This window comes from Galendromus occidentalis, unplaced genomic scaffold, assembly GCF_000255335.2.
Source record: "Galendromus occidentalis unplaced genomic scaffold, Mocc_1.1 scf7180000077446, whole genome shotgun sequence".
NCBI lineage: Eukaryota > Metazoa > Arthropoda > Arachnida > Mesostigmata > Phytoseiidae > Galendromus > Galendromus occidentalis.
In genome coordinates this window covers 25,974-50,725 of record NW_003805434.1, presented here as the reverse complement: position 1 = coordinate 50,725, position 24,752 = coordinate 25,974, and the positions used below count along the sequence as shown (strand labels likewise).

The following is a 24,752-nucleotide window of genomic DNA, read 5'->3' as shown; positions in this document are numbered from 1 at the left end:
CAATGATTGACCGCCTCTCTGCGCCGAGGGCTGCGTTCCATTAGTTTCCCGGTTGTTGTAACGACGGAGCGAACACTGATTCGTGCGTGTTCCGGCGAAGGATACTCCGATCTAACGTGGATAGTTTCGTCTGCGGAGGAGTTTGACTGTCATCATCGATAGAGCTGACGACGGTCGAGTGGGGCGACGACGACTCGCGATACTTTCGAGAAGTAGCTGCGCTTCAAGAAATCAGCGGTTGTTGACACCGCGTGTGTGTGTGCGAGAGTCGATCGGTCGGTCGGTCGGTCCATCTGTTCGTTCGTTCGTTCGTCTGTGTATGTGTGTGTGCGCTGTGTCGGTTTGATTCTCTTCAGGGAATGGAACAAGCGGCTTCAGTAGCAGCAGCCGCCGCAACAGCAGTCGTCGCCGTCGCCGCAGACAAAGACGCGAAAATTCCGTCGACGAAACGGAAATCTTCTTTCGGTGCTTCGGACTCGACGCCTGCTGTTGTCAAGAGACCCACTAAAATCACCGACTTCTGGTGAGTCTTCGTCGCGGAACGTGCCTCGCTCGAATCAGGAATAGGTTTCTCTGATCGGTGCTCGTCTCTGTGTCTCTTCGAGAGTGTGTCAGATGCGTGTACCGGGCAGCGCTGGCCGTCGCTGAGCTCGTCCAGAATTCACGTCAAGTCCTCAGAACTCGCCCGAGAGCAAAGTGTTTCGACACTGCGCTTGGGACTTCCGGAGAGTCGGTGGGGCGCGGTTTCTGCTCCCAGGTGTTTCGACGTAGTTTCGGCCGAGCGTTTCGACGCGAGGTGATCCTCCGGCTGGCTGGTGAGCGAGTCGCTCGCTTCCGTAGGAAACCACGCGAGGTAGACGACACTCTACCGGGAATTTCGCTGGAAACTGTGAGCGACTAGTGAGCATTCGATCGGGTCTGTAAGGAAGTGCGGTACGCGATAGTTCAGCGTGAATCAGCGGCTGCTCGCGAGGTTTCCAGCGAGCGAAGTGCTCCATTCGCGATCAGAGCAGAAACACTTCGTGCCATTTTTGGGCAGGCATTCCATCAAAACAGCGATGATACGACGCGATTGAAATCCCTCCGACATATTGCGATCAATGGGATGTTTTCTGTCTTGTGTTCTAGAAGTCGCGGATTCGGCTGACAATCAAATATGCGATTGGGGAAGAAGACCGAAACCGAGCTGGTCGGTCTGCGCGCAGGCCGAACGATTCGTTTCTATGCGGCCTCGTGGTACGGCACCGTTGTGTATGGAAGTGAGCCACTTGCTCCTCGCTCGTAATGGCGAAACAGAAATTTCTGATCCCTGTTCCGGAAGAAATACCCTCGAAACTAATGTCAAATCTCGTGGATTCGCTCGACCATTGCCAGGCCATGCACAATCTCGAATTAATTCGACGGAGCGCGCCGACTCTGCTCCGCCTGTGCGTAGCTCCTTCGCAACGGGTAATTGTTTTACTGGGCAGGGAATAATGTTTCTGATTTCTGTTCTCCATCAGGAAACCCCCCTCAGTTTCTGCGACAAGCAACGGAACCTCAGAAGATCAGGACAAAATCCTCAATCAGAAGACAACTGTGAGCAAGTCCCCATGCTCGGATAGGACGAACACCGATGCGAGCAGTAATCATGCCTTCAAGGTACCGAATCGCGACGGAGACTCCTAGAGACATCAATAGAGATTCCTTGGATTACTATGGATATTCAGGTGATATTTCTCGGATTTCCGAAGCATTCAGGGACATAACCGCATGAGTTCGATTTTGCAGACCGCGCGAGATACCGCCAAGGAATTGAATGAGTGCCGGGAAGCTCCAGCGAGTCCAAGTGGGCTTTCAGGAGAACGAATTCGCTCTTTCGAAGCAATTTCGAGCGGAAGCGAAGGAAGGAACATGCACGTCGATTCAAACGAGACTAACGGAAATGACATCGGTGAGCTCAAGCATAATAATCGATAATAATTTTGTACATCTGCGATGTTATCCAGAACTTGAAGAAACGACTTTGAGAATGAAAAACTGTGATTCGGTATTCTCATGTTGAGCCGATCGTAAGCAACGCATCCCTATCTTTCACAGACGACGTCGTGGTTGTTTCCGAGAGTCCCGCTAAATCGCCTCGGAAGTCCCAACGGAACACGCCGGCGAAGTCCTACAAGGAATACGATAAGAATTTCTACGAGGACAAGAAGCCGTCGAAAGGCCGGAACCGGAGCTACGAGAAGTTTAGGGAATTCTTCAAGAATACCGCAGAACGCTCGAAGGAACCGAAGATCGTAGAAAAGAAGGCACCGAAGCCTCCACCAGAGAACGCTCTGAGCCTGAATGGGTTCAAGAAACGCCTATCGACGGACAGTAGCAGTTCCACGACCCCGAAAAGAAGGGGTCGGCCGCCACGGAGCGAAGAAGAGAGAGAAGCCCGTAAGCAGGAATATAAGAAGAAGATCAGCGAGAAACTCAAAGAAAAACGAAAGCTCGAGAGAGAAGCTAAGCAGAAAGAGAGGATCCTGGACGACGATCTCTTCCTTCCGAATCTCATCCCCCTTCCCGCCTTCACCGAAATCGAATGCGGAATACCCAAGGAGGGCCTCGGGGAATTCTTCTGCATTCTCGAGTTCATGACCGCGTTCTCGAAGGAGCTCGGTGTGAAGGACTACTTCTCGCAAGGGATATCCTTCGATATTCTCGAGCGAGCATTCACGGAAGTCGATGCCCTCGGTCTCCTAGTGAACGTATTCCAAATACTTCTCAGCCGACTCATGAAACTCCAGCTGTCAGATTGGACTATCGACTACAGCACTCAGTTAGTGTCCTTGCGATGAATTTACGAGTCGTGATGGATCCACAAAATCGATCGCGAAGGCTCGGATGTTTCTCCGTTCGTCTCCGGGAGGCATTTTCGTTCTTCGTAATGCCGTTGATCTATTTCAGAAATGAGGGCGACGATCTCTGTACCAAGATGGCCGCATATCAGGAACAGGCAGCGGCCGCGGGACGAGAGTTCCGAGATACCTACGGCTTCATGTTTCATACCGTTCCCCTGGACTCGTTCACCTACAGCGATGTTGTCCGCTACCACTTGAAGGTGAGTGGACTTTATAGTTGACGAGAAGTCGATCGATGATCCGCTTACTTCCTTCGGTCGCAGTACGTTGCACGCGAGACTAGAAATCACCTACTTCGAGTCCGCATACAGAGGAGCGTTTCTTTCTCAGGCAAGTGGAGCGCCCGGCATCGATTTGCGAGATAGAATTCATTGTCATCAAGGTTTCACGCCGAAAGAAGATCCAGGACTTGTATTTGTGATGAGGAATCCGGAAATAATGGAGAAACTAGAAAAAAACTCTATGGCCAGCCTGGATGTTCTGGAGAAGATGAAGGTTGGTAACCTCTGATTCGTCGTGAATGAATAGAATTTCTCCGGGATCGAGTTCATCAGGGAGCGCGATGTCGAGCGAAGATGTGAAAATGAGAAGAAATCTTCCACAGATCGTACGCTGTCTCATAGATCAACTTTTGACCTTTGGAATATTCCGAGAGGCTATCGAGGACGGCCTGGAAAAATGTGTCGAGCTGAAAATACAATTGAAAAAGCTGCATTGGCGGAAGAAACTCCTCGACGACGAGGAGAAAGGAATCAAGCGCGATAAAGACGAGGAGGCGGCAGCCGCAGCGGCGGCGGTGACACAAACGACTACTGGGAACGACGACGAAAAGAAGCGGCGCAACTGGCGATATGTGCTTCCTGAGATGCCTCGCGAAGAAATAGAGAAACGGATCGAACAGACCGAGGACGAAATCGGCAAAGTTTGGTATCGTTTCGGCCTGTCGAACCTCGGCGAAGATCGAGCCCATCGAATCTATAGCGTTCTACATTCAGTGCCGGCGATCGTTGTTGAGGTTTTGCCCTGCGTCGAGGCGCCTTGCATCGAAGGTCAGTATTCCAGAGAGTGGAAGATTCGGGAGTTGGAGATTCTGAGAATTCAGGTCCGATGTCGATCGTGGAGTTATGACGTTTTCAACGGTTCCGCATTCTTCCATAGGAGGAACCCCGGAGAACGACGCCGACGTGGAAATGAAGGAAGAAATCAAAGCAGAGAATGGGGAAGACCTCCGGAAAGACTCGCATCTCGTTTGCAGCGGATCGATTGAAACTTGCGCTATCCACAAGGAGAAAGAGCCGCAGTATTTATTTATATCTTCTCAGGAGCAACTCGATAGTTTGTTGAGTTCGTTGGCAACCAAAGGCGTGCGCGAGAGTGTCCTAAAAGAGACTATAGTGAACGAAGTCGAGTACTTGAAGTCGGTGCTCAAGAAAACCCCTTTATCAAAGTGAGTTCTCATCGTTTCCCCGAGAGGGCAACGCGCCGTTTATGAGAGATGAAGGCTCGTTTCGATCTCGTTCTAATCGTCGATTATCTCCTACAGGCTGAATCGCACATTGAATGAGGCTGTTCGACGGAGGTACCCATCCGATGCGTTCAAGGTCTCCAACGTTTTCGGTCTCAGACCAAATCTTGCTTTGAACCTCACCTTCAGAGAACTCCTGCTAGACATTGAAGAGAAATCCGTTCAAGCCTCCCTCGGTGGCTTCAAGGATGAGGAACGCCGACGAATGTGGAGGCTCGAGCTCGAAGAGCCTCTCCTGAAAATGCAGAATCTCGAGCCGGAGAAAACCAATGAGCTCTTCCCTGAAAGCGAAGACGAAACAGAGCTACAATTCCTTATACCAAAGCTGAGCGAATTTTGTGAAAGTATCCCGGTGAAGTTCTTGAAAGCACCTCTCGGAGATCAGGGACCGTCGTTGCGGAACAAATTGGATAACTGGCGCGCAGCTCTGCCGTTCTGTCGGAATCTCAGTCAACTATTCCTCTTCTATTCCTCTTTGGAGAGCTCGATCGAGTGGCAGAAGGGCTTGACGAACGCTCGCTGCAAGGTCTGCAGAGGGAAGGCAACGGTAAGCTTTTGGCTGTTACGCCGTTTTTTTTTCGCTCCCATGAATGCTCCATGATTGCTCACTCCCGCCTACTCGTCGTGAGGACGAAATGCGTTCTCATCGATCTAAATCTCATCTAAATCCAATCTCATCTTCCCACAGCCAGACAGGATGATTCGATGCGAAACATGTGATCTAGTTTTCCATTTACCGTGCATCAAACCTGCCCTCCGTGAGATCCCTCGAGGAGAATGGTTCTGTAAGGCTTGTACGCCAGAAACCGTCCCAGACTCACCCCGGAAGAAGCCCAAGGTCACAAGTGCTGAAGACGAAGAAGAATCCACGGGCGAAGTGAGTACTTCTCGATGCCGGTCGATCTCGTCGACCCGACACGGAAGGAAGGTCTCTGTAGGACAATACGAACTCTTACAGAAAAGGGACAGAACGCCTCTGGTTCCATACCCAAGCTCTAATGATTACACTGATTTTCGCAGGTTCCTGAGAGTAACGATTTTTGTGAAGTATGTCTCAACGACGAGCAGCTGATCAGTTGTGGGTCGTGTCCACGATCATTCCACTTGATCTGTATTCAAATGAAACGAGCGCCGAGGAGAGATTGGCGGTGTCTCGCGTGTACTGCAGGAGTGAAAAAATATAAACAAGAGCTGAAGGACTTGAAGAAGATCATCGAAGAAAAGGAAGCTTTCGAAGCGAAGGACAGCAACGAGGAGGACTTCTCAATAAATCAATGCCTGAAATGTGGAGAGCTCCTGAGCCGTGGACACATCGAATGCATCGGCTGCGGCAGGAAGTACCATTTGGCTTGCGCCGACCTAACCAAGAGACCGAAAGGCGATTGGTACTGCAAGAAGCGTTGTGAGCCCGGTTATGTTTCCCTGAATCAGACTATGAACGGAGAGAGCGACGAGGAAGAATCGGAAGAAGAAGAGGTCGTAGACGAAGAGCAACAAGTGGAGGTGGATGTTGATGGATTCGACTACAAAGCTTGCTGTGACATCCTTGACGTTCTGAAGAGATCTGATCACGCTTGGCCTTTCCTCGTCCCAGTCAGCAAAAAAGATGCACCCGATTACTTGAAAATAATCAAGAAGCCCATGGATCTCGGAACCATCCAAACGAAACTTAACGATATGAAATACACGGTAAGCAGAAAGGGCAAGCGAATTCCGCGGAGTTATTCTCAAATACTATGCGCCGCGGCGAAAGTCCGAGTAGGGACTGTTTCCGTCGACGAGTGTCGTTGACTCACTGGTTTCCTCCGATTCTGACCCTTACAGACGAACGTTTCGTTTGTGAATGACGTCCTTCAAGTATTTATAAATTGCGAGGCCTACAATCTTGAAGAAGCTGAGGTCTATAAGGAGGGCAAACGGCTACTTGGAATCTTCATGGGCCTACTCGACAACTATTCGATGTCTTCTTTGCTTAATCCGCAAGAATTCCGATGGCTCGAGGAAGTTATCCGAAGTAAATGCACCAAATGTCGAATGGATTTCCCATACGGTATAAAGAAGGTGAGTCTTCGTCCAATCTCAGATAACACAAGCGTGCTCGGTGCGATTGAAGGCATGCCCATTCTAACGCTCGGTCTCATCGAACAGGTTTGTTGTCGACTCTGTTACACGACCCTCCATCTGAAGTGCGCAGGTTTGAGGATATCTGTGGAAAAATGGCTGTGTCCGGCATGCGTGGGCAAAGAACCGGAAGCCGATCTAGATGATGAAGAAGATATCCGAGAGACCAGTGAAGAAAATCACGCATCCGAATCGGATCTGGTCAATGTAAGATCCGGTGAACGTATACCTATTCTCGAATGCTCAGGAGTAGGAACGATTCGTGATCATCCAGATTGTTATTGAGTAAGAGAACTGATTCCCCCCTCCCTTTCACAGGCTGTCGAGGTCGATGGGTTCGACTACAAAGGATGCACAGAAATCCTTGAGACGCTCGTGAAAGATAACTTGTCTTTCCCGTTTCGAAGGTAATATTGACTTGGCCGTCTTTCAGCATTGGATTCAATCATTCTCCCGTGATTTCGAAGTTTATGCCCATGGCCCGAGTCCCCAGTGAGCGCAGTGACTCCGACGACGAGTGCTCACCTGGCTTTCGTATTCCAGACCTGTCACGAAGAAGGAAGCTCCAGATTACTTTGACATAATCGAGCACCCGATGGACCTATCCACGATCCAAAGCTCGCTGAACAACATGGGATACCAACATAATAAACAATTCATCGACGACATCCTCCTGATGTTCAGGAACTGTGAACGCTACAACGACGAGCGGAGCAGCATGTATGCAGGGGCGATGCAGTTCTGGAAGACTGCATTGAAGAAAATCACCGATACAGGTTACGGCTCATTGATCGATCCCGATAAAGTGCCTAAGTGGAACCCACCAAAAAACTCACGCAGATCCACCCATTAGTACAACACTTTCATTTTCATCCCGTTCTCACCGCGTAGCGACCCATCTACATCAGAATCCATAGATAAGTGCACACCAATGATATCTTTAGGGTCACAAATATCAGGGAGCTCCCGCTGCTGTTGATATCATAACCCGATAAGTTTCTTCGGGGACGATTGAACCCGAACTCAGAGATTTTTTTCCGAGAGGATCGTTCCTTCCACCGTATAAAATTTTCCGTCTCGACTGTGGTCTTGAAAGGAGTAACGAAGGCGACAGAGAGGTACTACTGCTCTTGAAAACTCCGAACAACTGGTCATGATGAAAATCTTGAGCCCGACGACGAAGACCCTCCGGAGCCTCGCTCGTTCGTTCGTTCCACCAGAGGCAGCTAGATATCTGCGCGGTCATAGGCTCTGTGAACATTCTATTCCCGAAACTCTCATTTTAATCTATTATAGCTGGAATGCAGGACGCCTGCATAACGTGACGAGATGATTACATCATATTTTTGATGATACTTATAGTAGGAGATGATATTCAAGAATATTTGACTTCGAATTGTGAAGAGGGAGATCCGATCGGAACCCTCGATGGAATGTAACAGAATGGTATTCGAACGTCTCCATTCGATCGTTGTGTATGACTGACCATTCTGATTGTTTAGCCGTTTCCACCGTTCCTCGAAGCTTCTGGGTCGGCAACCCATACAATAAAGTTTCCGAGAACCTTGGTCACACATGGAGTATCGTATTTTAAGTTAAGGCCTACCGAGTTAGAACCCGCTAGAATGTTCCGAACTAGAGGAGCATGATAAACCTAATTATGTATATCGAAGAATCGAATGATATTAGTCGAACACAGATCAGGAAGAAATTGAATAAAATCTTCGATAAGTGCTGATTCAGCGAAGCGTTCACCGGATGATTGACTGTTGGGAGTCTTCGGGAAAAACGGAAAAGGATGTTGGGATGGGTTCGATCCCAACCGATCCGCTCTCCTCCTGGGATTTCCCCGGCTTCAAGCTGCAAATCGAGCGGATTCGCTCCTTGACCGAAAGGGATACTCGTTGTATTCAGCCGACTGACGATTACGTAGCACTTTGGCGCCTTGTTATCGCCCCAATGCGTATCGCACTCCTCCTTACGTCATGCCCCGAAAACCTGAACCAAGCGAAGATAGCGAACGATAAAGATTATCGGTCGTCCTGATTGTTCCCCGCTTTAGAGAGTGATGATTCGTCGCTTTTGAGAGCGCTTAGCATTCTTCCTCGTTGGAGAGAGGGGAAGATCTATGAGCGGGAACATATTCCCGGAGCTCTTCAGTACGTCTTTCGGCACCCTCGTCACGAGAACGGAAGAAAAGATCGAGTCTCCTTCCGCTACCGTCCGATTGGCACCACGGACCACGGCTGGGAGAGCGAGCGAGTTCAGTCACCTTCCCTCGATCAGAACGATTTCATTCGAAACACAGGGGAGACCTTCGAGTGATCCGACACGTCCCAGCTGCGGGGGACACCGGCGCAGCGCAGGTTCCGCGCGAAAGCTCAAAGATAGTTTTCTCGGTTTAAATCAAAACATTAGTGCATTTATTGGCTCATAACAAATTGATTCCGGCCGTGGATAGGTATATGAAATGATGAACTTGCTAGCTTGAAAAAAGCTTCAATTATCACGTAAGCGAATCGTTCCGAATCCATCGAGCGTTTTGAGCGCGGTGGTTTCCACTGTGGATCTTTCAGTAGTGAGATTGCAGTTTCCATTAGGTTCGTAGGCTTAATTCCTCTTTATCACACTTCGCTCAGGTTCCTCTAGGGTCGACGCGTCGTTGTTTCTCCGTCTCTTCCTCGCCGACAGCGAAGCAAACTCCGTTCAATAAGCGAAATTGAAATTTAAGGGAGACATTTCATTCCATCGCAAACGAAATCGCTCGTGTAGCATCATGCACTCCGTGAACTTTGTTACTAAATCTTCAATTCTCGGATGGCTTCGTAGGGAAACGCTTCCGTGCTTTCTCGAAGGCACTCAGGATGTCTCCGAAAACTTTATCAGATTTCTGACTCGCATCGATTTTCGAGTGGATCCCGTGCTGCTGATAGTACTGGATCAGCGGAGATGTTTTATTGTGGTACGATTCCAATCGCGTTTTCAGAGATTCCACGTTGTCATCGGACCGCCGGATCAGAGGCTCGCCGGTAATATCATCCTTCATCGACATCTGAGACAGAAAAAAATCCTTCTTAGTTCCGCTGTCGCTGAGTCTCTCGGGTTCACATGGAGCGAGTCTTTGAGTGAGCATTAGACGCCGAGTGCAAGCTCAGACCATTCGGAATTCGATCCCATTCCGTCGAGACGATAATCACAACGCAGACTCGCAATCGGTCCCCTTATGCGAGAGCGCAGCATGAGTCTCACTTCGTGATGATTTTCGTGATTTCGCGACCCCACACCGACGTTGTATTTCGCGACACCCGGAGAACATATGTAGGCACGTCAGATTCCCCGGTCGAGATCCGAAGGGAGCTCGTCGTGGGGAATCCGGTTGGGTGACACGCGAAAGGACATTCAACGAGAAGCGGACCCCTTGACCGCGCTCTGCAGACAGGAACGAGTTCCAAGTCTGACGGCTCGAAATGTGGTCGCGCCGCGCGGCCAGCGGCCACGAGAGCCGAGGAGGAGGAATCACATGATATAGAAAAGAACAAGAAGAAAAAGAATAAAGAGAGTTTCACTGACCTTGGGAGGTGCGAACTCCTCATGGTAGCTCCGACCGCTGGAGGGATGAACAAGACGACCAGTGATCCTCCTCACGAGGAGATTGTCATCGATGCTGAAATTGATCACCGAATCCAGTTGGGTCTTGCGACGTTCCAAGAGTTCGTCGAGTTTCTGAGCTTGAACAACAGTCCGGGGGAAGCCGTCGAGCAGAAAACCATTGAGACACTCGGGCCGGTCTAAATTTTTCTCAATCATCGAAACCACAAGGGTGTCATCAACGAGTTTACCCTCCGACATAATTTGTTTCAAAGTTTTGCCTAGCTCGGAGCCCGAAGCCACTTCGGCCCGGAGCAGATCTCCCGTGGACAGATGGCACACATTGTACTCATCCTTCAATCTAGGGGCCTGAGTGCCCTTGCCGGAGCCCGGTGGCCCTAGCAGCACAGCGTTGATCCCTTTCTTGTACTGCTCGTGAGGTTCGAATGAGTTCGCATACAATACTTCGGAGTTGTTCAATGGAGCCATCGTTCGGATGTAATCAGTTATCGTACTTTAATGTACGGCTTCGGTCACACACTCACACGCACTCATTTAGAAACACAGCTCAAGCTGGAACCTGCTGCCGAATGCAACGAATCCACGCACAGTGGAATCGACGACGGCGGCTCGACGACCACGAGCGGCTGCTCCCCGTCCTTCTCCTCCTCTCCGAAAGGCTGTCGTCGAGAAAACCGGAACCCTCTATGAAGCAGAAAACCTCTGTTGGAGATTGGGGATCTCTACGCGACTCGTGGGAATTTCCGTGGACTCGCACCCGGAGGGGGTCTCAATGCAGCTTCTGAGCCCGAGCCGGCGAGAGCTCGTTCAGTATCGTGCTATGCCACCTGGTAAGCTGCAGTGAGTCGGCGCGAATGCGCGTGTTCGGTAAATTCTGACCCCGGTCTTTATTTAGCTCCTCCACACCAGCTGATCGTAGCTGCGGTATCAGCAGACACTGCGGCGCTCGGTCAGTTGGGGGAGATGCGATCATTCTGTGTCGAGTACCTTGTACGAAGAAACTCAGTCTTCGTACTTTAATATCCGGTGCTCGGGAAGAAGAGTTCCATGGGAGAGTTCCTACCGTTTTACCAATTCAATCTCCGGTGGGATCTTCTCAACACCGCTGGGGAAGAAGATCGGGGTTCTTCAACCGGGATGAGGAGGTAGCTTGGAACGGAGTGTTATGACAGACGCGTAGAGGATACAGTGGAAGGCCGCGGGATTCCAGGATGTGTGCTAAACGTTCCCTACCGGGTGGGGGGAGCTTGGGCCCGGGAAAAAAATCGAGACTCGATGTGGATCTGGTCATGATGAAGATTCGGCAAGAGTACAATGAACGTTGTTCTTGCCGGAAAAACTTCAAGCTATGCACAGTGAGTACTCGAGGTTTTATCGGTTCAATATCGGAGGTGCAGAGAATTGAGCGATTCACGCTCGACAACTTTCACCGTCGAGGCGATCGGTCCGAGGAGCCCCCAGCAAGGTACTCGGGGCCCTTCCCGTGATCTGATTAACTTGATGAATAGGGGCCGACCAGACAATTTTGGATTGCAGATCATGCAGCATATGCTCTACGCCTATATAGACAACAGAACTCTGGTCGACAGACGGATAAACGAACTTGTAGAATCCGGCCGTCTAAGAGCAATCCGACTTGGAATCCAAGATGAAGAAACCGCTCTCGTCGATCTCGAAGTAAGCGAACATGGAAAACAATCCAAGTTCGATGCGTTCCATGACAAGATGAAGCTTGTATGAGTTAATATCCTTCTCCTTCAAGGAATACGTCCAGTTTTGTCTGATCAAACCGAAAAATCTTGCTTTGATGGAGAAATTCGTGGGCATGGTAAGTTGCTCTCGGCGGGGTGAGACACCCCGTGCTCGGCGGACAAGCATGCTGATGGAATCTTTTCCGAACTCGGCTGACTTTCAGGTGAACCTACATCCCAGTCAAGTTTATACCCGAGAAGAGCTGTCGGAAGTATTCAGCGAGAAGGACGTGAGCGAACTTGTCCAGATGGGGGTTCTCACCCGCAGAAATATAATTGGTGAGTTCCTCGCGTGACCTGCGCGGAGGGGGTTGGAGCGAGTCCCCCCGACAGCGCCAAGTACCTCCTCTGTTTCGAAATCAGAGTTATTTTGAAATATTCAACTCATTATAATTGGTTCAAATAGGTTCATACTGGCTTAGCGTGCCCGGCATCGGGAAATTCGTCAAATCTTTGGAGAAGGGTCGGAAGGCGCTCCAGCTTCACTTGCGGAGGAGCAAATTCAAGCAACTCCTGAGGTGGAAAAGTTCGATTGTGTCCATATTCAGCGTACCTCCCGGGCTCGAGTACGACTTTCTAGCTAACGATGATTACTCGGTTCCAGGACGTCACTCGAGGAGAAAAAGTTCTCTCAAAGTAATCTAAGCTCGACATTCCTCATCGATGACGCGATCGGCATTGATGCTGTAACCGTGGTCGAAAGCACCTGCGGAGCCATGCTGAGACTGAATGACTGAGCAGCGAAGTCCTGACAACACAAGGACTAGAGAACAGGATCCGGTCCTTCCGGAATCCCGAAAGTAGGAAAGCCCAGAGATTGTCACCCTCAACATCTCCGGAAACTGACGAGCCTGCGAGAACATTCGATCGCGGTTATGGGGTCCGATCGTGTCATAGAACCGCATTCACGCTCCTCGAGTCGGCAAGACGCTTCCGTGCGTAAGCGAGGGGGAGAACGCTCGTCATCGCCCTTCAGAATCGACCGTTTTCGCCGCCGAGACGCGGATTCTCTGAGAATATAAATGAGTACCTGAGACTATCAGTCCGGCTGACTCACCTATCCACCTCCCGATGAAAGCGGGACGAGACGCTTTTATAGGCCACCGCAAATAGATAAACTGTGTACATGAAAGTATGTATGTATATGAGGTTGCGAATAAACTTCCGGTCTTGAATTTTCTGTGTGCGAATTCTATCGGCTCTCAGTCCGCCTGGCTTCCGGCCCAGGTCGGAACGACTCCTCGGCGGGGTTTCCTCGGAGGTCTCCTCGGTTCACGCGAATGTTGTCTGCTCTCCTTCGTCTCTATCAAGTCAAGAGTCAAGTCATCGGTTGGATCAGCTCGCTCATGCTCCGAGGAAATCTGGCTGACTCTGTTCTGGGTAGGACAACAGAGGAGACCCTCATAGGATCTCTCGCATGGTTTCAGGAACTCCATGCGAGTTCTGCTTGATCGTTAGGCTGCCCAAGTCCCGGGTATCGTGCCCCATGGGTTAAATTCTCTCGTACGTCCGCTTCACTGGGAAGACGAATGCACGATACGCAGAACGTGGGGCACATCTTCACAGAGAAATTATTCCAAAATCGAGGTGTCCTTCGAGTTCCTACTTCCGACCTCTGGAATTCAGGCTCCTACCGCTGCCGCCAACACGCACGGATGCTTCACATCGAAAACTTCTCTTGGTCTTGGAGTCGAGGAGCGAAAGTATCCCTTTCTTCCATAAGGCTCGGAAACCCCTCGGGAACACATTTAGAGCATCCCAGGGTCTGTCCTGAAAGTCAGCCTTCAGTCGGGTCTTGGTCGGTTCTAGGTCCCATGACATAAGAGTGCAGCTCGATATCTTGTCAGATCCGACGACGAAATTAGACTTCCAGAATCAGTGCAGTCGCCTTTGATCTGGGATCTTCTCGCGGTGATTGGGATAAACAATGGTGAAGTCGAATGATATCGTTTTCTACTTCACGGTGGCAGCGTCGATGGACGTTCAAGGTATCATCCGATTCTTTTCGGAAACTACGGCCTGCTCACGCATAATCATCGGCCGTATCAATCGGAACCTCGGACCGCTGCTCAAGGACCTGGAGACCGCTAGCGGAGAAACTCTGGAAGGATTCATCATCTTCCAGCAAGCTTTGACGGCTATCGACAATAATTCATTTGGTGAAGCCATCGGAGGCTACGTGAGGCTCATAAAAATGTTCGACCCCAGAGACTTCAGACGCGGAGTGCCGCAAGTCGATGAGCTCGTGGAGGACTGGGTACGACCCAAATTGAGCTGAGAAATTGTTCAGTAAAGCTCGCCCTTTTCAGGGAGCGCCTCGATCAGTCCATACTTTCTTTAACACCTCTTCAGTGTTCCGCGCTAATTAGTTCGCCGGAAATATAGATTTTCTGTATCCTCGGGTAGCGAATCCCATAGATTCTCTGGACCAGCGATCTAGGAGAGACCTTCCAGGAGCGACGAACCAATAGAATGCAAGAGAGACTACGTGATAGGACCCTGACCGACGCCGGCGCCCGATACCGGCTGTCGACAAAGATCTTTCAGCCTCCCCTTTCCGACATCTCCTCTTCCTGCCTCACGAGATCAACCTTTAGGATTCTACGTCTATCAGGTTTTCCCAGGGAGAGAATAAGGGGGTCGCTCCGAGAGGGAAAACATCTCCATCCCATATCAGCTAAAGGAAAAGCAGCTGGCTTTATTGAGATTGTACTTACAACATTTACTTTGCGTTCTCACTTTCTTGTCTCGGTTCGAGTCACATTAGACAATATGTTAGTATGTATGCTTGACTCCTTTGTGATTCCGTGAGTCTCTTTTTATTAACTTGTCGTTTGTACGCTAAGGTTTCCTTTCACACCCCTTAGGTTCGGACTTTATGCGGTTCCAGATTTGGAGCTCCTGTCCGCGCTACTCGGTCGTGCCAACTTGGGTTTCAACCGACTGAGAAGCGAAAGAACTACTCCTTAATTACAGGTATAAAATTCTGAGGGGAACTCCATTCAGTCAGGGGAGTCAGATATTTGTTCATACAACATCGAACGGAACGTTTGCATTCAATGAGCGCTTTGCTCTGGAATCCTGCCCGACTAAGCAGGAAAAGCAAACTGGTAGGCTGAAATTCTTGTCTCTTTATGTAGCAAACACCGCAATGATACGCGTGTCAGATTCCTGAATTTATGGATGAGTAGCTAGCAATCGCTTTCGGGGCATCTTTGTTTCTCGTTCGAATATCGCGCAGCTCTCGAACTCTCGACGACTGGCTTCCTCAATTTTAGAACGGAAATTACACGACTTCAGATAAGTTTCGGGAAGTCTCACTATTTGACCGAAGTACCATGAGGTCAGACCCTGCAGAATAAACGCATCTGGTATTCTCGCTCCCATTGCTGACTGAAGCAATCATACCTGATGAACCGAGGCTCTCTGTCAAAGTGAGAAGAATGTTCGAGAGTTCGCTTCCTTAGTCCTCCGATGATCAACAGTGAATATCAATCAATTGTGATAAATATTGGATAAGTACGTTTGTCGGATATCTAAACAGTCTATCGCCCTCTGCATCCATCCATTGTCATAATTGGCTATTAACAAGTTGCAGTACCACGAATATCTTTATCAGCAGTGCTCCGCCTACACTAGGAATAGACCAAGAATGTATCATATTGGTTGAGAACAGGCTGAACGTATACGATCGGACGATGACGGATGCGACGCCGCCACTCCTCTGAGCCGCTCCATACTCCACTCGCTTGAGTCAACGTATTCTCATCGAAGAATTTCCCTTCTTCCTGAATGAGGGAGAATCGAGGCTTTTCAATGATTCTACTGCGGGCGAGGCTACACCGTCTTCGTTTGACCTTCATTTTCCTCTCCGACGACGGGCGAGCTGATTATGTTCATATCTATTTCCACATCAATACTCTAAAGACACTTATATCTGCTCCCGGTCGCTTCTACAACCATGATAATATTAATTATAATAATAATAATAATAATTGCGACTTGTGGGTTCTCGATCCCGTATAGAGCTCACCGGTTCGATACTTTCTTCTCTGAAGTCTACATTGGAGAGGCTGATCGGGTTCGATGCTACGGCGCACGAACTAATTAATAGAATACTCGGCGCTTTACACGTGGGTCGATCAGATTTCGATCCTACAGCGACTCATCGTTACCGAGCGACGCACAGTTCAGAAAAATCTCACTTTCGGTCTTCCAAGAGAAACAATAAAAACGTTTGTTTGTTTCTCGAGCGAATCAGTTCCGCTGTGATCTCACTATTCGATTTGTCATTAACAACGATGATATCCAATATCCATCCGGTTGTTCGACTACTTTGCCTATCGTTGAGAGCTGTGCATTCACAAGCGATATATTTGCGATCTCAATCAGTGTGAAAATACAGGTTCCCACGCGCTCGTTACGAGTCCTCCGGTCAATGCTGTACTGGCGAGAGCAACGACTGCTTGTCCCCGTCGTCTCCCGCACCCGACCCGCACAATTCGACTCCAAAGCTCTCGTTCATCCAAGCAAGCGTGTTATACATAATAATGTGTTCTTGTTTGTATAGCAAAAAAATCTCACTTTGCCTCGGTGTGGCGATCTCACTAGTGGTTGATTGTTCATGAGACTTGGTTTCGTTCCGCGACGCTTCGTATGACACGCTCAACTAGCAACAAATCTCCTTCCCGCTCGTCTCGGGGAACCCCGTCTCAAAAGTCATGTCACTCGAATTAATCGGCTATCGAGGATCTTGGTTGCTCGTTCGAACTCATTCGGCACCCTGTTCTCATCGATTCCGACGGTTGTTCCCGTTCAGAGTCTCAAGGGATGTTTGAAATCTTCGGTGACCTCCTGGATCCAATCGAGATACTTCGGAACGTTCGTATACACGCCCGGCAAGTGTGGTTGAGCGCATTTGATACCCCACGAGACGATTCCCGCAACGAACCACGCTCCATCAGCTTCCGACCTAGGGGACGAGAATGATTCTCTGTGAGAAAGCGAACCTCAAGCATGGGAAACCTCTTGGGAATAGATCGAATGACAGGCAAGCCTTTGAGCGACCTACCTGCAAATCAGGGGACCTCCAGAATCTCCTTGACAAGCGTCTTTCTGCCCTTCAGCATAGCCCGCACAGATCATCGATTCCGACAGTGTCGTATACTCCTGACAAAAACGGGAAGTTCGATATTAGAGAAGGAAAACGCATGCGCACATCCAGATCCGGACTCACGGTCCAAATCGTAGGGTTCGGAGTCCCTTCGGGCTGGCTGCAAGAACTTACCTTACTGTACCATTGTTGGCAGGTTTCGAAATCGACAATGGGCACGCTAACTTCGTGGATGACCATATTGTAATCCACGTCTGAAAGAAAGAGAATACGTTGCTCAGTGAGAGCCGGGAGAGAGAAATTCTTCATTTCGTCTCATTGATTCCAGAAACGAAGGCTCCGCTTACCTTCTCCGTGATGTGGTTTTCCCCAGCCTACAACTGTGCACTGTGTGCCCGGCTCCGGGGCGTCTTGCGGTGGAAGACACACTGGCCTCAAGAAGTCGTCGAAGTTCACAGGCTCCGAGATCAACAAGAGCGCTAAAAACAATTCTGATTTTATTCTGCCCGGGATTCACTAATCGAGCCGGAGTAAACTCTCTCCGCAGGTAACCTTCCCCGCGTCAGATCGGTATTAGGTGCTCATCGATCTCGAACTGGCAGCGGTTTCCAGGACTATTATAACCACCCAGAGCTGTATTCATTGATTGAGTCTGCATGACTGGCTACTCCTCCGCAGTCGAACGAGCTCTCGATCAGGCACCGATGGAGACCATGTCATCTAATAAGCTCTTACAATTAAAGGAGCTCTTCTGAGACGCTCTCGGCCTCATGATCGTCGTGGAGTCGTCCGCGGAATCGCATGTAGCGGAAAGCGGACTCAACTATCTCCAGTGGTATGCAGAAGTATCGCGGTCTGAACGGACAAGCCGTAGGAATTCCCGAAGAGAGAGCCGGCATAAAGAAATTACTCGCAGTCCCCGAGTGCTCCCTCCCCGATTTATCGATAGGAGATGAAACCTCGGATGGCTCCGCTCACCGATATCATTATTGTAGAGGGATGCGTTGTTGTATTCTGGATGCTTGATAATGGCTTGAATTTTCCTCGATTGAGTTGAACTATGTTGATAGGAATTTCGTCTTGTCATCCCCATTTGAAGAAGCCAACCACTCGTATCGGTGAGGCTAGAAGAATAATTCATATCACTCCCGTCACATGGAGAAAATCGGGATTGGATTCAGTCAGCGGCTCAAGGCACCCCTCGTCGGTACTCACTTTCCAGCGCAATGCGCAGCTGTCAAAACCCACCACGACGAAATGAGCACTCCACCACAGAAGAAGACATGGTCACTGCCGCCGTGTAGAGCAACCAGCCACGGCCACCTACAATCGATTGGTTCTGAGAATAGCCGGCAGCCGACCTGGACAACACTGGAGTTTCTGTGTTGAATGTTCTGACCCCATGCGCTCACCTTCCTGGTGGGGACTCGCTCCCTCCCACGATCCTCGACTGAGGCTTGATTCGCATGTCTTCCGCACGTCGACCGCAAGCTGGAACGAAATAAATTTTTTCGTGCTTGAAACATACGGTCTATCAGTCAGGCTCGTTGGAATACTCGTTCGATGTTTCGCCGCGGACGCTTGGTCCGCTTGGAAAGATTGTCTCTGCAATCGGCTCAGCCTCGAGCTGCCGTATCTCAAGGGTTAGCCCAGTCCGATGTCAAACTTCGGGGAGCGCTCTCGACCGAGCTCACTTGCATACCTTCCGGAGAACACGCTATCATTACGCGTTTTTATGCACCGCCTTCCCCCATCTCCACTTCAGCGGTGGGAACGCAATCGCCACCCCATTTGGGAAATAACAGCTGCGACTGATTAGAAGGCGCATATCTCAGCTCCCTCAACGCTCTGCAGAGGTGAAGTCACTCGGATGCTCTTATGAGTCAGCATGAGCTCCATCTCAAGATTATAAGAGCTGACCGCGTCACGATCGGGGAGACAATACTCGTTCTGAAGCCGCTACCCGCATATCATCATCTGATGTAATCGAACGAGTAGCCTGAATAGATGCTTACAGAAGTTCGTGCACTTCAGGTAGACCGAAACGCTCGACGAAGCGCAAGCCGTGTCCTTTTGGCGATCGAAAAGTTTTTTACGGAATTCCCTGAGGAGAAGAAAATGTCGAATTAGCGGGCCTGCTGTCGATGTCGGGACACTCCGCTCTGGGGCGGGATTTCTCCTCGACCCCTCTCGGAGATGAGTCCTGGGGTTTCTCGAGACGGACCTGAGGTCGTCGATCGAATATCGCGGCTCGTCCTCTGAAGGCGCAGAAAGGCCATTCCGCAGGGATGGATGGAATCTCACTGGCGGACGTCCGCCGATGAAGGCTATCGAGGGTGAATCGTCTCGGATGCGAGTTTCCTGCGGATAACACGTCACGCTGCAAAACTCATCTCTGAACCGAGAAACTGGCTCATTTCAGAGTTCAGCATAGAACATGGGAATCAGAGCGGAAGAGCACCTACCTGCGCTTGTTCGTAGCCGAGCATCCGGCATGTTTTTTGACTCCAATCGTTCTTTGCGGGATGCGCGGCCATGGTGTCGGAGTTGACCCAATCCTCAGCACACACAGGGACGAAGCCTTCCGCTTGTGTCGAGAACATCTCGAGTCGTCCCTCGCCAACGAAACCCATGCGATGGTTGAGTTGTACTAGAAAATGTCGATCGTATCAAGTTCCTGGAGGCCACGAGTCGTCTATTTCCCCAGAACCCCATTTTCTCAAACTCGAGAGGAGGCTCCTTAGTTGGCCTATCTTCCGGTCGATTGCGATACTTTCTCCCCCCCCCGTACCCCCTTCTCCCGAGTCGATACCCGTCGGATTTTGCTCCTCAGCCCCTTGCCCCCTCCCCCTCTATACCGGTGAAACGGCAACTCACAACACTGTCTCTCATCCGATCCATCAGCGCAATCCATCGTTCCGTCGCACACTTTATTCTTCGTGATGCATTCTCGAGCCGATCCGGAGCAACGAAACTCGCCGGGGCAGCGGCCTGTCAGATAGTCCATCCAAAAATCTTAAGCAAAAACAGGAGTCAGTAATTTTGTTCCAAACGAAGTCAGTTTGGAACACACTCCTGTACTGTATATCTGTAGGTCGCGCGATGAACGACGACCCCGGTCGCACATGGAATAATCGCTTCCAGTGCGATGGAGCATTGCTAGCCTGATACTTACTGCAATTCAATTCGTCCGAGCGATCTTGGCAATCGTAGTGTCCGTCGCAAACCCATTTCTGAGAGATACAACGACTCTTGTCGCAGCGGAACCCGCCGTCGCATCCTGCAAGGATCAAGAATTATTTTCGAGCAGTCCGAGGATAGGGTGCGATCGTGCATACTCGTCCGAAATCGACGAGCAGCTCGACAGTCTGGAGGAGATACGCACTTTCTTTCGACATGCGTAGTTTTTCGATCTCGTTCCTTCCAACGCAAACGTTTCGATCACTTGACTCGGGTAAGCCGGAGCAGCCTTCGATACGCGACCACCTGCAGAAGCAATTAAGGTGTGAACACCCGAGAGAGCTCGGAATATTCTGGAACAGTCCTTGAGAAACACAGTCAGCTTCCAGCCGAAACCTACTTGAGTGAAAAAACGCCCATGAAGAAAGAACACGATCGCATGACTTCTTCGCACAACGATCGACATGGAGGCACTTCGCGTCCCCGGCTCACACAAGATGGAGCGAACGTTGTACAAACGAAAAGAGGCAGCAGTTTGGAGCACTGGAAAGGAGCGGACCGGGGCTCTTTTGAAACACCAATCCTTTTTACTTTTCGTCCAAGCTCTCGCTTGTCGGTTCTCGTTCCTCCCTACTTTCTTTCGTTTGTTTAAGGAGTTTTATGAAAAGGGCTTCTCAAAGTCCCATGTAAACACTGCTTCGTTCGAATGTTTGCCGTGCACTGTTTAACACTTGTGTTGACGATGCAATAGGGAGCTTCCAACAGATGGAATGCGGAAGGGGTTTCAGTTTCCTTCCAGTCGGGGCTCCGATGCTCTTTTCAGGAAAGACAAATCATACGCATGTATATGCGAAGAAAAAAGGAGACTCGCATGTACTCGTGAATTTGTCATCTTTCGTGCCTACCTTTATCTGAACCATGGGCTCGAATTTGGCTATCTCGTCGACGTTAATCTCGTGGCCCGGAACGGAATGCGAGTACGGCACCCGATGCTTGTGGCACAGCGGGATCTTCAGAGCAACACATCCGTTCGTGGGAGCTCCGAAATAATTGAAATGATGATACTCTCCCTCGATCTCGACGGGACGATGTTTGGCTGCAATCATGGAGAATTAGGACCGTTTTGATCTCTGACTGTGAGGGCTTCTCGAGGGACGAATGGAGCTCACCTTGCGCAATGATTATGCAGATCGCCAACAAGAGCGCAGTCAACGATACCACCGCTGTCCCAGCGAAGAGAAACTTCCGCCGGTGCCTAAGACAAAACCGGCACAAACGAGAAGCTTTCGATGTACGCCGATCCTGCAGAAAAAGGAAAAGGATAAAATCTGTAATCAACGTAGATACGAAGCTGGACGTCGCAATTGAGGGGCGACCTCTTCTCGAACTTGGATCGATTTCAGACTTTTCTATTTTTCTCTCTCGGAAGCCGGGACCTACGAGTTCGGCTGTGGCGCCGCGATCGTTTCTCTCTGCGAGGGATTCTTCTTGGGAAAGAGGATTTTGTGAATCTCCGAAAAGCCGATCGAGGGACTCACGAGAAGCCACTCGAGTTTCCCCATAGTTTTTCATCTTCAGCTTTGCGATAAAATCGGATGAGCAGCTTGTCGAAATCATGACTCGATTGAAATATGGAGGAGCGAGCTGAAACTCCAGTCGATCGTCTCAACGGCACGAGGGGCAACCACGAGCAATCGGAAAAAAAACTCGCAGGGTCTTTGTCGCACGCCGATGCGTTGATTTCCTCCCGCCGGAGTTCGACCGACCCGTTGGGCTCGTCAAGAAAAGACGTTGCAGTTCCGCGGTGCTTGCTCGCTCCCAGGCTCGAACCCTCCTTGACACAAGCACATCGATTTTTATGCTCGGAGAATACCCTCAAGGAATCGGGGGCGGCAAAATTAAGGAACGAATTTTTACGAGGTGTGCCAATGCACAGCGTTACAGTTCGACCTAGGTCCAGCTGCGGAGATCGACAAAGGAGCAGCGATCGGAGTATTTTCCTTCTGTCGGGTCGTCTGGAAATGATCTTAGTGCAGTTGATCACGGATTTCTACAGTCTATCAGAGGCTTGTGTCTCATAGGTCTGCAGCTCCGACCGACTGACAGAGTGTCCTCGGTCCAGCCCTAAGGCCACAGCAACAGCCTCGTTACGGCGCTAAAACATGAAGCATCGTCTGATCGGGGGCGGCTCCAAGTGAGCCCCGGAGCCTCTCAGCGAGGACGTGACAAGAATAGATGTTTCCCACTTGGCTGTTATATCGCCGAAGAATGCCTTGAACATTAGGAGCGTATTAAGTCGAGCGATGTCCGCACAAGCTTTTTCAAGAAAAAAAATCGCTCCACGTCGTATGTTTCCCTGGATATGGCGCAGGACATTGGGAAAGGTCCTGGGGTCGACCGTCTAGACTCCCCGTCCCGAGGCATCGATCGTTTCTCAGTCTCCACAAATCAGTCTCCTATGGGATTTCTTCGGGCTCAGAGCACTGGAAATTCGTTCGATGAGCGGTGGAACTCGAGAAGTTAGTGCGCGGCTCGCTGTTGGGTACCGCAGGGCTCCTCGAGAATGTAAGTCGATTTCGGGGCACGGGCCGATGTTGATCCTGCAGCGGCCTTCTCGGGGCATTCCTTGACGTGCCCTAATTGAGAGCCAATCCACCGATGTGATCCCTCTTCTGATTTATAATTAGCGTCGCGTGGGGAGAAATCTAATCGTTCGCACACTGGGACTACTTCCTCCCAATCGAATGGTTCACATTTTGGGCTGCTTCAGGCGACGGCACAGACTGACTTCCTTGATATCGATTCGAGAAAGGGAAGTCCTTCGATACGGACGAACACATTTCGAGAGATCGACTCTAGAGGTACCGAAGTCAACTCTATGCGTAGAATTGACAACTAAATTCTGTATGTTCTCGTAGCTGCGGAATCTATTAATGGGCATGTTCTCCGATAAATGCAGACGCTGCCCAACATAATTTCGAGCTCCCTATTTGTTGCATACCGCATTCAGATGAAGTATTTCCAGACAGACCGACTACACGCGGAGCAAACAGTTCCGTTGTCGGTTTCTATCCGCTGTGGTTGAGACCGCGGACTCCGAATACTCCCCTCAGGGTAAGTCCGCGCGTTGATCATGTCTGACCACGTTTTTCTCCGCTCGAGCCCTCGAATGGAACTCGCCGTGAACATGAGGTACTATGCGTATCAGTCGAGTTGATATTTTATTCTTTCATCGATCCTTCCCGGTCTCACTGATCGGATCTCTGGCGTTCCGTCTTCTTGGACACGTGTCCCAAGATGAAATGTCTCGAGTCGCAGGCGAGGCGACAGGCAAGAACGCGGAAGATATCTGAATCGATTGGTGACTTGGGTCAATATGGTTCTATGCAGAAGTATCCATCAATCTCCGGGACGGCAGTCCAGACTAGCGAGCTGTTCTCACAATAATTAGAGCATCGATCGACTAAAACTCGCTCCAGCGGTCTTCGCGCGACGTGCGGATCAGTTCCACCGCAGTATCGCATCAACAATCGCATCAGATGGAGCTGATTGCGTCGACTGCGCGGTCTCGTCGCAATCCAGCTTAAGGCGATCTCTGTTCTAATTTCGAATCCGAGTCCCTCCAAGAGCCCAGAGCCCTCGGATCGGTTCTGAGGCAAAATCATCATCATCGAATGGACCCGATGCGCGAGGAGCTTTCCCATGAGGACTAGGTTGACGTGCTGAGGATCATATTGTCTCCTTCGAAAATGTTGCGTTCTGATATGGCGCGAACAAACGAACAAACAGTCGACCCAATTTGCATTTTGATTGCTGTCCGTGCCATTCTCGGGCGAACGACTGCATGCGTGTTACGTGCCGAGATGGAACGTAGCTCCTCAAACTAGGTGAGGATGCTTTTCTTCCTCTCCGTATAAGCGTTGGAATCCAGCGCGGCCGTCGCGAGCTCCTCAAATTTAGTCGAGGCTTGCGATGATTTCTCAGCAAGGGATCCCCCAAAACCCACGGGCGATTGCGGCGTACACGAGTTTGTCTGGGGGCGACTCGAGTTCCGCAGCGGACAAGAGATGGATACGATGGAACGCCCTCCGGAGCCTATACTTCGGTATAAACGTCGGGGGTCTCTTGGAAGTATGGAGAGAGCATGACCCTCTGCTCTCTGTGCTGTTCATGCGAGGAAGCACCAAGCTCAAGCCGTTGCGCGGGCTCTTATTCCACGGGATTTTTCCCCATTCGTTAGCTTCCAGAACAGTGTCAGACCACGTGTTCCTCCTTAGAACTATGAGCAGTCCCCTTGACTATACAGATGTCGTTCCCCACCTGAGACATGATTGCAGACCGTCGCAAAATGTGTATGACGACGGTTCTGCGCAAAAGGTTCAGACTTGATGCTCATATGCAGAGCTCAATTATCACGGACCCAGCCACTTGGAAGGAGTTCCTACAGAGTATGAGCAGCCTCGTGATTCTCGAGCGGGCATCCCGCCAGCCGTCCTCAGCTCCTCGAATCTTGCATCGAGGACCAAGGAAAATTTCCTCGATTCCCTGCCACTGAAGGAGAGTAGCAT

At 50.3% G+C, this 24,752-nt stretch overlaps 4 protein-coding genes across 4 annotated transcripts in view; 2 read left to right on the top strand and 2 right to left on the bottom strand.

The window, feature by feature from the left end:
* The first annotated feature begins 359 nt into the window (after positions 1–359).
* LOC100903655 (bromodomain adjacent to zinc finger domain protein 1A) lies at positions 360–8,101 on the top strand. Its single transcript, XM_003743444.2, has 15 exons — positions 360–523; positions 1,503–1,641; positions 1,771–1,933; positions 2,080–2,803; positions 2,932–3,085; positions 3,216–3,380; positions 3,490–3,934; positions 4,044–4,332; positions 4,429–4,957; positions 5,099–5,287; positions 5,431–6,099; positions 6,235–6,471; positions 6,559–6,738; positions 6,850–6,938; positions 7,075–8,101. The coding sequence occupies exons 1-15, from the start codon at positions 360–362 to the stop codon at positions 7,382–7,384; spliced, it is 4,446 nt and encodes a 1,481-aa protein (XP_003743492.1). The 3' UTR covers positions 7,385–8,101.
* Positions 8,102–8,957: 856 nt separating this feature from the next.
* Positions 8,958–10,725, bottom strand: Ak2 (Adenylate kinase 2). Its single transcript, XM_003743397.2, has 2 exons — positions 10,102–10,725; positions 8,958–9,583 (listed from the first exon to the last, which is right to left on the bottom strand). Exons 1-2 carry the CDS (start codon positions 10,606–10,608, stop codon positions 9,338–9,340), a joined length of 753 nt encoding a protein of 250 aa, XP_003743445.1. The 5' UTR covers positions 10,609–10,725; the 3' UTR covers positions 8,958–9,337.
* A 545-nt stretch (positions 10,726–11,270) lies between these two features.
* On the top strand, positions 11,271–12,946 carry LOC100908646 (serine/threonine-protein kinase 19). The gene is made up of 6 exons (XM_003743396.2): positions 11,271–11,495; positions 11,677–11,817; positions 11,903–11,968; positions 12,056–12,170; positions 12,298–12,409; positions 12,496–12,946. Exons 1-6 carry the CDS (start codon positions 11,352–11,354, stop codon positions 12,626–12,628), a joined length of 711 nt encoding a protein of 236 aa, XP_003743444.1. The 5' UTR covers positions 11,271–11,351; the 3' UTR covers positions 12,629–12,946.
* A 3,760-nt stretch (positions 12,947–16,706) lies between these two features.
* LOC100903510 (atrial natriuretic peptide-converting enzyme) overlaps positions 16,707–24,752 on the bottom strand; it is an 8,842-nt gene continuing 796 nt past the window's right edge. The window contains exons 2-17 of the mRNA XM_029111504.1: positions 21,354–21,486; positions 21,090–21,280; positions 20,585–20,727; positions 20,390–20,490; positions 20,180–20,284; positions 19,882–20,019; positions 19,470–19,654; positions 19,229–19,365; positions 19,020–19,108; positions 18,417–18,495; positions 18,220–18,327; positions 17,983–18,128; positions 17,352–17,483; positions 17,179–17,258; positions 16,963–17,060; positions 16,707–16,863 (exon numbers count right to left, since the gene is read on the bottom strand). Coding sequence (XP_028967337.1) covers positions 16,707–16,863; positions 16,963–17,060; positions 17,179–17,258; positions 17,352–17,483; positions 17,983–18,128; positions 18,220–18,327; positions 18,417–18,495; positions 19,020–19,108; positions 19,229–19,365; positions 19,470–19,654; positions 19,882–20,019; positions 20,180–20,284; positions 20,390–20,490; positions 20,585–20,727; positions 21,090–21,280; positions 21,354–21,486 — 2,022 coding nt within the window. The remainder of the gene's footprint in view (positions 16,864–16,962; positions 17,061–17,178; positions 17,259–17,351; positions 17,484–17,982; positions 18,129–18,219; positions 18,328–18,416; positions 18,496–19,019; positions 19,109–19,228; positions 19,366–19,469; positions 19,655–19,881; positions 20,020–20,179; positions 20,285–20,389; positions 20,491–20,584; positions 20,728–21,089; positions 21,281–21,353; positions 21,487–24,752) is intronic.